The following is a 13,993-nucleotide window of genomic DNA, read 5'->3' on the forward strand; positions in this document are numbered from 1 at the left end:
AGCAGCAGCAGCCGCCCCGTCCCAGAAAGGACTCGGGCCAAACGGAAGCGCCTCGAGGTCACCGAGACCCGCAGCCACTGTCCCTGCTAGTAGTAGCGGCCGCCAGAAGCTGCTGGCATATTTCACAGCTTGCGCGGCGGAAGGATATTTTACCTTGTTTACCCTGCAACCGGCTCATTGAGTGAGTGGAAGCAAAAAAAAAAAAAAAAAAAGGCCGGAGGGGTGGGGGAGAGAGAGAAAGAAAGAGAGAGGATTGGCAGGCAGCTCGCGTGATTGATGCTCCCCCGGCTCAATGAGGAGGCGGCTGGGCTCGGGGCGGGCCTTCTCCTTTGGAGCCAGTCGGCGAGGCCGGGGCACTTCGTCAGTCAGCCTTTTGCACTCAGGCTGGGTGTCAATGAGCTGCTACTGAGTAGCGAGACGCGGCGAGAGCGAGAATCCCAGCCACGTAAGTAGCTATTTATACATGCTGGGGAGAGATGATGCCTTGCTGAAAGGGACTGGCTCGGCCATCCCTTTCCTCCCCGTCTCCTTCTACCTCTAGGAATCAAGATCGACGCCTGGAATCATTCAGAGAGAGAGAGAGAGAGAGAGAGAGATCTATTCTGGGCTGCCCTCGTCTAATTCGCATCTCCGGACTCAGCCTGTTGGGGGAACACACACACACGCACACACACAAAGGAAACCCATCGAGAGGAGGCTTTCGCCTTGCAGCGGTGTTTTTGGGGGGGTTGTTTTGGTTTTTTGGTGCGGAGGAGCCCTTTGTGGTTTATTTCTGCTTGCATGTGCATCGCACTCCAAAGATCCGGTGAGGAACGAAGCACGGAAGGAGGACAGCCGGCCCCCCGCGCGATGGAAAGCTGAAGAGCATCGATCGCTTCTCGTGTCCTTGGTTGCACTTTTTTGGTGCGCGCGCGCGCGTGTGTCTGATCAGAGGAAACCAGCTTTGCCACGCGTGGATCTTTGTGCCCCCCCTCGCTCTTCCTAGTGGTGACGGTGCCTTTCATTTTTTTTAAGAGCATCTCCCCTCCCCAAAAGAATCGATAACCAAATAGTGTGCATTCTCCCCCTCTTTTAAATTTCTATTTTCTCTCTCCCCCCCCCTTTTTTTTTTTTGGCGGTGGAGTTTCTTACTGACCCTTTGAAGTTAAATGCGCCCTCGTTATTTTGGGTTGCATTTCTGGATAGCCCTTCCTATCAGGAAAAAGGTCCAGACGCCATCTACAGTTAAAACGTAGGGTTTTTAAAAAATAAAATAAAAATCTTTCCCCCCGTTTCCCTCTTACTGAAGAAGCAGGAAAAGGAAAACCCGAGTCGTCTGCTGCAGCACGTTGCTTTTCGAAGGGAGGGATCAGGAAAACCAAATACTGTTAACCAAACTCTTTTCCGCCTTCCAAATTTTACGGTTTTGATTCTTTATTGTCATTCTGGTAGCGGGGTTTCCTGCGAGGCCACGTTTCGCAAACGTGCACGCTTTTCGTCTGTCCCGCAGTTCGCGTGACTTCGCAGCTCTTGAGCGAAACATTCCCAGCATTCGAACCCGGCGTGGGGGCGGGGGGCGGGGGTTCGCTGGGAAGAACCCCTTCCAATTGACTTCAGCCTCCCTAGCCAAGCCGACTCCCCCTTCTCTCGGCTGTATACATTGGACTGTAATCTCCCATAAACCTGCCCTCACAGCACCCTTTCAGCGACAGCACAAAGGCATCATTGCTGGCCTGTGGCAAGCGACGGATCTTCAGCTAGCCCCGAAGGGTGTAGGGGTGTGTGAGTGATTTGGGGGGGTGGGTTTCTTGGAGGGTTTGGTCTCTCCATCCCCATGAACATACAAAGGTCAACCCCAATCACGATAGCACGCTATGGAAGACCTCGGAATAAAACCCAGGATTTCGAGGAGCTCTCGTCCATAAGACCCACCGAGTCCTGCCAGAGTTTCAGCCCCAACCTAGGCTCCCCGAGCCCGCCAGAGACTCCGAACTTGTCGCATTGCGTTTCTTGCATCGGGAAATACTTATTGTTGGAGCCTCTGGAAGGAGATCACATTTTTCGAGCCGTACATCTGCACAGCGAGGAGGAGCTGGTTTGCAAGGTAACAACTTTCCTGCCGCCGCCCCCCCCCCCCCTTCACACACTCTCTAGCTTTTCTCTGTCTAGCGAGTTTATTTTTATTGGATACTCATGGAGTGAGGAGAGGGAGGCATTGATTTAGGCACTGGTTGGAATTTAATTAAACAAACAAAACAAAAGCCTAGCATAATTAAACGGCTCTCAGCAACTTTCCAGACAATGGCCACGTTATAACAGTGGCCTAGAGCCAAAACCTGGGGGTGGAGGAGGAGGAGGAGGAGGACTGGGGTGGGTGGGAGTTGTACTTAAAGGCTAGATCACAGTGTATATAATCTAATTTCCCCCTCTGTTTTCCCCTTTTTTAACTTTCAAAATGGGAATCCCTTGCTAATTTTAAACTGTTCTCGCAGAATCCTCCAGTTTCCTGCGTGTTTTCTGAGTTGACCATCATTGTCTGCAAACTGGCAAATGCAGGCTGGTAGCTTTGTCTGTAACCCCCTAGACCCGCTTGCTCGGGAGCAAACCCCATTGAACAGACCTGGACTTGCTTCTAAGACAAAATGCGTGGGATTGGGCTGCATAGCTGATACTTAAAAATCTGCTTTGAGTACCCGGCCCCCTTGCAGTGATGGATTGTTTGCAAACACCATTCCCCCCCTTTCTAGCAAGAACTCTAAATCCTTCCGTAATTACATTTGTATTTGTTTGTTCGGAGGGCAAACAAAAGCAGAGCTTGCACTTGATAGATTACTGGCTTCCCAGGCTCTGGCCTCTTCAGCTCTTGCTTGAAGGTGAACTGTGTGGGGAAAGGGAAGTCCACATGTTCGCCCATCAAGGGAAGTGGCTCCCATTCACTCAGAGGCGATACTATTTCCTTTGTTCCGCAACTGCTGTGGTTACTCTTTTCAGTGTTTCTGGTGCGCTAGGCTTGTGCTCCATCCTTTTGAGCTGTACTCCTGGATGATGATGTGGGGGAAAATTCCTATACTTCTACTACCTTTTAAATTCTAGAATTGTTCCAAAATGTGCAATTCTGGGCTTTCAAACAGTAAAATAAATACGTGGTCCTGGGGTTGCATTGGCAGGCTGTGAATCTAACACTGCACACATTGACCCTCTTAAATAATTCAAGTGGTTGGACACAGGCCTGTTGACTAGTGGATGTTTTTATTTAGATTCATATGCAGTGGGAAAATTAAATTACACTCCCTGGTAACTCATAAAGGCTTGCTTTGCAGGGGCAGTATAAGCATACTGGTCACCTGTGAGTCGTGAACCTGAGATCTTAATGAAGATTTAGTTCTATGCAGTTTATACCTGATAATGTCAAAAAGAGCCTCTGACCTTGCAGGACTTATACTGCAAGGTGCCAGAAATGGGAGTAATGGTGCATGTTATTTAAAATGCATGCATTAGTTTTTCAAAATAGATGCAAATCAAAATATTCTTAGCCCCGTGCTGTGGAAGAGTAGTTGAAAGCCAAAGAATTAGATATTTGCTTATGAAGATGCAAAAATCTTGCAGATCTGCTTCTTTGTCTGATTTTTTTCCAGAAATTCTTGATTATATATGTAGTTGTTAACCTTTTCTCCACCTTCTCCTGCAGTCATGGTTGTATTGCATAGCAAATGCACCATGTAACAAAAATGTAGCTCCCATAAGTGTGAACATCTTCACCCATTTACATAAAATTGTAATGTCTTTTAGTTGTTTGGTAGTATTAGGATCTCTTTACCTTTTGTTGGTGCTGTCAAGCATTCCTTGTAATTGTAAGCTGAATGCCATCCTAAGAAATATTTGAACTCCATCACTTGTAAATTTGCAATAATCATTGTGTGCCTTCAAACACCTCCCCTGTCTAGACTCTTCCTGAATAAATTAAATACTGTCCCTACATATAATGCTAATAAACATTTCTGTCTTACTTATCTCTTGTCTTACTATAAAACAGACTTGAGACCATTCTCTCGGCCTGCCTGAAGGCCAGGTAACAAAGGCATGCCAATGAAGCTTTATTTAATTTGACTGGCTCCCCTTAGTGTGCATAATGTCCTTCTAGAATCTAGGTGATTTCTGTTTATTGCTCCTTGCTGGAAAGAGCTAAATTGGCGGACCTTTTAAAGTGTGTTCTGATTCTACATTAAAGTTAAACAAAGACAAGCCTTTGTGATATCAATCCAAAATGACTTCTTTCCCTCCCCCTCCTTTTTTTGGAACAGTCATTAAGGGAAATGTTGGTTGTATAAGGATTGCATATTTTAAGATGATTACATTTTTCAAGCTTATTAAGAGTGAGAAGAGTGGGGATCTCTTCCTACAGTTTCAAACATGATAATTGATATGTTTACCTAGAAGAAGTTGAGCTGTCTCTGAAGCGGGCTGTGCAGAGTGTCAAAACCTACCTGCTGTGTTCTTTTCATTTCAAATAGGCCTGATAACGTGATTGAGTAAAAGAGTTTCAGGTTTTTGCACATTTTTCAATATTCTTTAGTGTCAATAGGAAAATAACTGGGGTGAAGCCCTTCGTGGAATGCTAAAATTTGCACTTACATCTAGAAACTCTTGCTATAGTGCCATTGAACTGACTTAAGGCTGAAATCCTATCCATGTTTACCTAGGTGGAAGACACATTGAATTAGGTAGTGTTTCCTTCCAAATACATAAGCATAGAATCAGGCCGTAAATCTTCAAGGCAAGTGTCATTCTATCTCGGATGATAATGGCTTTAAAGTAGGTTTTGCATGTGTTAAGGACTGCATCAATTAATGCCCATATTGTCAAGCTCTAACCCGGGCAAGTGACAAGTCACATTTATACTTGAAGAGTGCAACATGGGTAGCTTGCGTTCTTCAGAGATAGAATTAATCTGGTTTTGTAACTTTCCGACCTTCATTTTTGAGGGACAAAGGCATCAGAAGGGCACAGAATTTACCAATAATGAAAACCTTTGCTGTGCATTGGTCATGTCTTCTTACTGTAGCACACCCACTATTCTCAATGAAGTCTTCCTCTTGCCTTGAATCCGTGTGTGCCTTCCAACTGTCTCGAGCACTGATTCATTCATAATCACTGGATTAGTGTAACATTTTTTATATTGGGAGTTTCCCAGCATGCTTTTTAGTTTCTTGCTATTCATTCACAAGAACACAGGTGACGTGCCTGCTGTTAAAGAGGCACTCGGCTGTTTAAAAGGGCACTCCTTTAAACTCTGAGCAAAATAATTAGATGCAAGGTCAAGTCCATTAGAACATTTTCTTAGATTATGGGCAGGCAACTGACAGCCCAGGGGCGGCTCAATCTAAGGCCCAAAGAGACTTCTCACCTGTCCAACAACATTGCCTTAGGACCAAAGGGCACCTGTTATGCACTCTTCTCCTATACGAGTGGTCACAAGCACCTCCACTCTTCCCTCATTGTGCATTTCAGACACTTGCTCTGAGATATGGGCAAAAGCCTCTTTATCCTCACTTCTCCCTTCTCATGTGAAAAGCAAGAGAGGCCTTTGCAGATTATCCTTTTGGCACCTCAGCTGCAGACCCTGATGTGCTAGAGACTACACAGAAAACAGCTGAGGTACATAACATTGAGAGTCCTGCCAGCCTCTGTTGGTGTTCAGAAAAGAGAGGATGAAGGGGTGGAAGAGGCCTTTGGCAGTACCTTAGAGCAGCCTTCCTTAACTTCAAGATATTTTGATATTCAGCTCCCATCAGCCCTAGCCAGAATGGCTAGTGGTCAGGAATTCTGGGAGTTGAAATCCAGTGCGTCTGGAGGGTACCAGGCTGGGGAAGACTGGGATGTGTATAAGAAACTTTGGCAAAATCCTTTCCTTTTGTTTTGAAACCAACGGAAGGAAGGGATGCAAGGGCCCTTTAGCCGGTGTCTCGGCTTACGTATCAGTGAGTCAGTAGGTGGGGCCAATATATTAGTTGCTGACCCATGGCCTTAGGTTCATTTTGTCTGACAATCTGAAAGTGAAATTGGCTTCCCTGATTATTTTCAGTGCCAGGGAATAAAGGAAAGGATGTAGAAAATGATTAACCAGCAGCAGGCCGAGATAGCGGCACAAGGTGTCTCTTCGCAAGCGATGTGTTTATAAGAAAAGAAACGTAGTGGGTTCTGCTTGCTTTTCAACACCAATGCTAGAATTGTATTACAAAGGGTTTAAGGCCTAGCACTTTCCTTCAGTGTAACAGCAGTGGCCATCAAATCTCAAAATCAAAACCTAATTAGATGCTGGGCTATCATGTAATTAGATGCTGGGCTATCATGTAATTTGTAACGTTTTTGCTTGTAGGTTGCTGTTGCTGTTCTTTAAACCTTTTATGCATTTCCTCTTATGAGGCAGGAAATCAGTACATCCACCCCACCCACCCCATATACTTCACCTAGCCTACTTGTGGAGGTGGGGGGTAGCTTTCATAAAGAAGAAAGCACTTCGAGGGTGCACAGGGCATAGTTTAAAAGTGACTGACAAAATATGATCATCTTCGATACCGTGGGCTTTATTTATTTCAAATTAGTCTGCCTGCTATATTACATTTCTTTTCTATCTCTCTAACCCTTTCTTTTCTCGCCAATCATACCTCTAGGTGTTCGATATTGGCTGCTACCAAGAATTGCTTGCGCCATGTTTTTGTCTGCCTCCTCATGACAACATCAACCAAATCACTGAAATCATTCTTGGGGAGACAAAAGCGTATGTGTTTTTTGAGAGGAGCTATGGGGACATGCATTCCTTTGTTCGTACCTGCAAGAAGCTGAAGGAGGAGGAGGCAGCCAAACTCTTCTATCAGATAGCATCTGCTGTAGCGCACTGTCACGACGGCGGACTGGTACTGCGGGATCTCAAGCTGCGGAAATTCATCTTCAAGGATGAAGAACGGTGAGGAATTTCTCTCCTCCCCAGTCCCCTTCCCTCACCAGTGAATATGTTTGGATTGCAATTTTTAGTGGGTTGTTTTTTCTGAGGGCTAACACTATTCTATAGTCCTTTTATTAATCCCACCACTGTATGGAAATAAAAGAAACATTCCTGCCTTTTATTAATATGGAGATCAAGGAAAGGGGGCAGTCCTGACTTCTGTTAGGGAGAAGCCACCACCTACCTGAAACTAAGTAGGCCTGGGTGTGGTTAATGTCTGGTTGGGAGACCCATGTCTTTCACCTTGAAAACAACATTTCCTCATTAAATAGCATTTGCACCAGACTATCTTTTTTGAAAAGAGCAGTTTTCTTCTCAGAAATGAAGCTCATGTTACTCCTCTCTCTCTCTCTCTCCATTTTGATTTACTATGTTTCCTCCCTCCTCCTTTTAATTTGGTTTGTGGGGAAGAGTGAATAATATTATGGGTCATAATGTCAACGCCATCCTAACAAGACAGCTGATTTCTAGAAACAGCCTCCTTACTTTTCTTTCCACCAAGTAAAAATATTTGTATGCACCAAACCTTTCCCTGGTTACTAAATGTTCAACATTGTGGCTGCTGTTTGTCATTAAATGTATGGCTTTTGATTTCCAAAGGGGTAGTTTTGTTAGTCTGTTGCAGTGAAAACAGCTTAGTCTTGTGGCATCTTAAAGACTAGCAGATTTATTATGGCATAAGCTGTCATGGACACTGTCCACTTCATCAAGTGCATTGTTGCTCCCTGGTTTACAGCTGGTTGGCCACTGTTTGAACGGAGTGCTGGTCTAGATGGACCCTTGGTCTGATCCAGCAGGGCTCTTCTCATATTCTTATGAAGTGTTACGCTGCCATAATAAATCTGTTTGTCCTAAAGGTACCACATGGCACGCGCGCGCACACACACACACATATATTCTATTCTAATATTTATCTGTTTGAAAATTGATAGCAAGGTTATCAAATAACAAAGAAGGCATGAATAGAAATTTTGGGGTTAGGTTTTTTTTTATGCTGTTTTTGTTTCTTAGTATAGAGATGTCTGAAAGTTTGCACAAAAAGCAGTATACAGTTGTCAATGTACACTACTTTCCACTGCATCATAAACCCTGAATCTACCAGACGTTTGACTAGAACTACCCCATCGCATGAGCCTTGTGCCAAATTGGTCATCAGGTTGCTCCCATTGATTATTAGAAGGTCTGCGAAATCTGGAATTGAAGAGAGTGTCTTCTGATCCAGGGAACTGTTGCATCCTAAAGAAAGGAATCTAAGTTGGGACATAGCATTGTATCCAATTTTAACCCTACTTAGAGTAGACACATTGAAATGAATGGAACTTAAGTTAGTCATTAATTTCAATGGGACTGCTCTAAGTAGGGCTAACATTGGATATAAACCACAGAAGTGGAAAGTCTAGATTCTCTTTGTTGTTACTTGTTTTACCCTGGCTTGGTTTTTCATGGAAATTATTTTATTTAGGTGCTTCAGTTTTGGAACAAAGACCTAAAACATTTAGAGGTTCTGTAGATAGACACACACATACACAAGCCTGCACAGCATTAAGCTTGACTTGAAGGGACCTCTTCTAATTCTTCTTTAATGTAATGAATTGGTACATGTTAAGCTGGATTCTTAAGTGTTGCTAATAATATCTGTGTAGGTAGAGGGACCAGAGGAGGCTGTGGAATGGGAGGACATGGCTTGTTTTTGTGATGGCTCATCGAAATAACAGTTAGAATCCCAAAATGTTCAGAATGTCAGGATAGCGCCCAGGGTGTTTTGACTATTGCTAGTTTTTCTTCCTCAAGTTTACAGGATAATTAAGCAAGCAAATGTGATAGACCCGCATCTACTAATCAGTTTGTTTGGGCCTTGGAAGATTAGAATTCCCTTCCTAGGTTTATTCATTTCCAAGGATATTTACATCATATTGGATATTTACATTTCTGGTGATTGCAGACATAGCACTGTGTTGTGCTAGAATGAGGATTACAAACAAAATATTGTTGACTTTTCAAGGTGACCTGCGAGGGATTTAAAACAAACAAACCAAATGAGAAAAATGGTTGCATTACCACCAGCAGCCCTTTCTCATTAAAGTATATTTCAGAAATACTTTTTTCAAATGCTATGGGTCCATCAGTGCATTTCTTGCACCTGAGTCATTTGTTTGCACAAACTGAATCAGACAATTCAGAGGAAATGTTTGGCTGTTAGAATGGTGAGCTGTTTCCCTGCTTGGCCAATGCTTGATTAATCTTATGCTTTCCCCCTATTTGGGCCTTGAAGCTTCATACATGCCCCATTGTGTGAGAAGGGGAGAAGAGGGATGTGCTTTTGTCATTGTGCACCTTTGTCACTCCTGCTGCCCTGCACACAATCGAGCTAAATGTCTGCAATGGGGAGCCTGTTGTATGTATAGAGGCTACCCATGTGATTTATTTTATTTATTACATTTATATACTGCCCCATAGCCAAAGCTCTCTGAGCGGTTTACAAAAGTTTAAAACAGTGAACATTAAAAAGTATACAAAATTTAAAACCATCAAAAACATAAAAACAACAGTATAAAAACAACAGTATCCATATAAACACAACGGTATCCATATAAAAACAACGGTATCCATTTAAAAACAATAGTTCTGGGGTCCGTTAAAAACAATCAAACTTAGCGTTGTTAAATGCTGTTAAATGCCTGGGAGAAGAGAAAAGTCTTGATCTGGCGCCGAAAAGATAACAACGTTGGCGCCAGGCGAGCCTCATCATGGAGATCATTCCAAAATTGGGGGGCCACCACTGAAAAGGCCCTCTTCCTTGTTGCCATCCTCTGAGCTTCCCTCGGAGTAGGCACTTGGAGGAGGACCTTAGATGTTGAGCGCAGTGTACAGGTAGGTTCATGTCAGGAGAGGCGTTCCATTAGGTATTGTGGTCCCAAGCCATGTAGGGCTTTATAGGTTAAAAACAACAACTTGAATTGGGCTCAGAAGTATATAGGCACATCGTATAGATCGCATCGGAGACGCCCAAGCAGAGATTTTCTCTCTCTCATTTTTTTTTATAGAAAACAAAGCAAACTGTGTTGGTCAGTAAGAAAACAAAATCACAATTCATGGTCAGGCACTACCTTTATTAGGACTGACCAAAATTGTAGGCAAGATCTCAAGGCCTCCATATCTTCATCAGTGGCAGGGAGAAGGCTGACTTGATGTTGAAGTCATGATGTCTCCATGGTCAGAGTCTTAAGAAGGAGTGGAGGAAGAGTGGAGTGGAGTAGTGCAAACCGAAGTGGATTAGACTCTACCAGGTGTCATGTTACACCAAGAGCCATTGGGACAAAAAACATGTTTGACGGTTTTCTAACAAGGGAACTTAAGGAACGCTCTGTCCCTCTTCATCTTCATAGAGTAGTCTGTGTTGGTCAATATAAGTGAAGACAGAACATTTGCTTGGGGTGTTGTTGACATTGTTGTTTTGCTTAATATTTGGAAAATCCCAAGTGCCTGACTGGCTGCATGGATGTGACAGAGTGAAATTGGTGGTGGCAATAAGAAGTGATACTGCACATTTAATTAGTCTGGTCCCCTTCTGAAGTTACATTTGCAATGTGCGTGTGGTAGCTACTTCCCTATGCTGTGAACATAACCTGAAAAGCCCTGTGTCGCATGGGAGAAGCTGAATCAACTCAAAAGGTTTTTAGTTGTTGTTGTTCATTGAAGTACCATTTATTGAGGACTTGAGGTGGGGGGGGATATTTTGTCTCATTTGCAGCTACTTAGATCTCCAGATGTGCCATAGTGTTATTGTTGTTTTCCTTTCACACCTTGTTACAGCTGTGGAGTTGGGATTCCTGGTAGGTGTTGATGTCCAAAGGCCTGGAGTGAAATACATATGAAGGAATCTTCCTATTTCTTCACTGTGTGTGTGTGTGTGTGTGTGTGTGTGTACGTGTGTGGTGGTCATGGGATGATTTATAGGACTTTTGTGAATGGTGCTTTGTGTATTTCTGCTATTCCACATTACTAACTTCCCTCCCACCTTAGTGCTTTTGCAGGCACCCTGTTTCTTGTTGTCAGTACTTTGTCTATATCTGCTCCTCAACCACACAACAGAGAGGAACTTGGGAGTACTAATATAGAAGACTGACAGAATGCTGTCTTCTCACCAGCTGTGTATCCTGGTGTGTTTGTTCTGTCTGATAATACAGCTATATGTGTTCTTTGCTGTGATGTTAGTTGCTGGTGCAGAGGTGAGCCTCAGCCCTATCCTGCAGCATGTTCCTTGGACTCTCCTTGCACTGGTGTATGGATTCTGATTTTTAGTGCTTCGGGATCCTGGTCTGCAACTGGATGTGTCTGCATGAGGGGATAAGACCGTGGGTACTGCTGGTGCAAGAACAGACTATTATGTATGACTTGACTGGAAACTCAGAGGCACCTGGTTGAACTGCTGAACTGGGGTGACGGGTAATGTGGCCTGCATCATGCTTAATGCATGCTGTTGATAGTTATAGTTCATCTTGTTTTTGTAAATTGTCCTGAAAGCTTTGCAGAAGGGCAGTACATGAACCTTTGGCTGCATTATTGTTTTACATGTGTTTTTGGAACTGCAGCACCTAGATCTGTGGATGGAATGTCCGAACGATCTTGCATTACTGCCAGCTCAAGGTAGAAACTGTCAATTTTATGGCAGTGCCAAGTTTTGATCCCATCTGATTTTCAAGTCTGTTGCTAGAGGGTAGGATCAAACTATTAGTCTGGAATGAAATAACTTTAATTTTATAAAAGTTCATTCCGAATTAAACACTATCCTGAGCTTGTTTTGATTAAGGTTTTTCCCCCCACATGGCAAGTATTTTTCCTGCCAGCAAATCATTAATTTTTGAAATGTATTGTTTGAAGAGTATTTTAAGTCTTCAATTATATTCAAGTATTAGCTGTCACAATATTTGACACTTAAATCCCATGCTTGTTAATCGGTATTGTTAATAAGAAGTTGGTTTTTTAAGACTATATTAACTTTTTCTTCCTTTCTTTTTTGCAATATTAATTTTTTACACCTATTTTTAGGCTGTCCTTAAGGGCGTTGCTGATATTCTATATGAGAAATTTGTCTCTAGGCAGGAGTTGAGAATGAGTACAATTTGCGTTTATGTTTTGTTCTAATAAAACATCAGTGCAATACTTCCTTAAATAATGTATTTTCTTAAGTATTTTCTAGTGTACAGATGCTCCTGTACAGCATGTGAAAACCTACTAGGGCTATGCGAGTTTGTAAAATTTGTTTATCAGTTCCCAACCTCTGTCTTGATTGAGATTTTCATCAGAATCAAAATCTCTGTGACAACAATAGTTTTAAGACCTAAGCTGACCAATTGACACATAACTGTAGTAGCAGAGGAACCGCTTTCCCATGGCACGGTTTCTAGATGGCGGAACCATGTGGATGGTGTTCCTTCCTATCCAAATAAAACCTGGATGTTCAGGGAGGGAACCATTTGATAAAAAGGAATCATGTCATTTCCTTTGCCTCCGGGTTCTTACGTTGAGAGATGATTGGCCTACAGTCAAGTAACTTGTATGCCATTGTGGTAGCACATGAATTGGGCTTAAGCCTTAACTAATGGGACAAGTTCAACCCTGCTGCATCTATATATTCCATTACATATCTTCCTGAAGTTGCTTAAGATCATTCTCAGTTTTGTTTTGGAAAATTCAGTGAAAGGAAACTTGGTCCTCAAAAAATGTGACCAGAGATGCAAGCTGTTTCATTCCTTACAGGTTGCCTAGTAGTAGATTTGTCATAGCAGTGAATGGCTTGGGGTTTATCCACCTGTCAGACTTCATTGCAGTCGGCTGATTTACAGGGATCTGTAGTTAGTAACCTTTTAATAATGCTTTAGGGAAGAAGGGAAAACAAACAAACTAAAAAAGGGGGGACTTCTAGGAATTATGGGAGTCCCTATGGGACTATTACCATGCATCCTAGGGCTAAGATTCTTAATTTATTGTTCCACAAGAGTCACTGCATCAATTATTAATTTCTGTAGTAATTTTCAGTCACAAAATGCTTTGCAGTTCTTGTATATATTGATCTTCTCAGCAACCCTGTAAGGTAGGCTGCTGCTATTTCCATGTTTACAGTTGAACTGAGGCTGGTAATTCCTTGCCAAAGGCCACCCAGGGACTTAGTGATGTAACAGACATCTGATCCCATGTAAAAGTGTAGTCCACTGACCACTGGATAACACTGAGTTAGTCTTAGGTGTCAAGACTAAGTAGTGGCGCTCATTGTTTAGGTACCAGCACTACACCAGGCTGAACATATATTCCAAATTCTTACATACTGATGTGTGTGTGTGTGTGTGTGTGTGAGATATATATATATATATATATATATATATATATATATGAAGTTTCTGTTAGAGCAGGTGTGAGCAACATGTGACCTTCCAGATGTTTTGACCTGCAATTCCCATCATCCTTCATTATTGGCTAGAGCTGGTTCCCCACACGTGTTAGAGTAATGGTTTTAACTGTCTTTACGAGCCTCCCGAAATCGGAATAAAGCCTGCCAAGCTTTTCTAACTATGTCTGGCTTATGTATTCTGAAATCGCTTGCAAGGGTTTTAAGATGAACTGTCTTCTTATTTTGTCAAGGAAGAATATATTTACCTGCCAAAGAGGGGCCTGGGCTGGATCTGTTCTCCCTGACCTGCTAATTTTCTATGTGCAAGCGGATCTTTTTCCTCTTCACTACCCTAGTCACAAACACTCTGAACCCAACAAGGGCTGCTTTGCGTGTTTCTGCTCATTGTGTATCACATCTCTTAATGGAATTTACCTCCTAAGTCAATGAGCTTAAAGGAGTGCAGTGAACTCCATTGTCCAGGCAGCAACAGCTCTCCTTGCGGCTGATTTTCCCCGCTAATGCTAGCTAAACAGGAACTGTGCGTGGGGAGGAAGGGATGCCATTTAGTATGGTGTTCCTTTCAGATGTTACACCATGTTAGAGCCAGGCAACCAAGTCCA

The 13,993-nt window shown here is 42.9% G+C and overlaps 1 protein-coding gene across 1 annotated transcript in view; it reads left to right on the forward strand.

Moving 5' to 3' along the window:
• Positions 1–368: 368 nt before the first annotated feature.
• The window catches only part of TRIB2 (tribbles pseudokinase 2), a 28,562-nt gene continuing 14,937 nt past the window's right edge, over positions 369–13,993 (forward strand). Inside the window, exons 1-3 of the mRNA XM_063125179.1 lie at positions 369–445; positions 542–2,083; positions 6,651–6,943. Of these exons, the coding sequence (XP_062981249.1) occupies positions 1,814–2,083; positions 6,651–6,943 (563 nt within the window). The 5' untranslated portion in view covers positions 369–445; positions 542–1,813. The remainder of the gene's footprint in view (positions 446–541; positions 2,084–6,650; positions 6,944–13,993) is intronic.

The sequence above is a fragment of the Elgaria multicarinata genome, chromosome 4 (genome assembly GCF_023053635.1).
Source record: "Elgaria multicarinata webbii isolate HBS135686 ecotype San Diego chromosome 4, rElgMul1.1.pri, whole genome shotgun sequence".
NCBI classification, from domain to species: domain Eukaryota; kingdom Metazoa; phylum Chordata; class Lepidosauria; order Squamata; family Anguidae; genus Elgaria; species Elgaria multicarinata.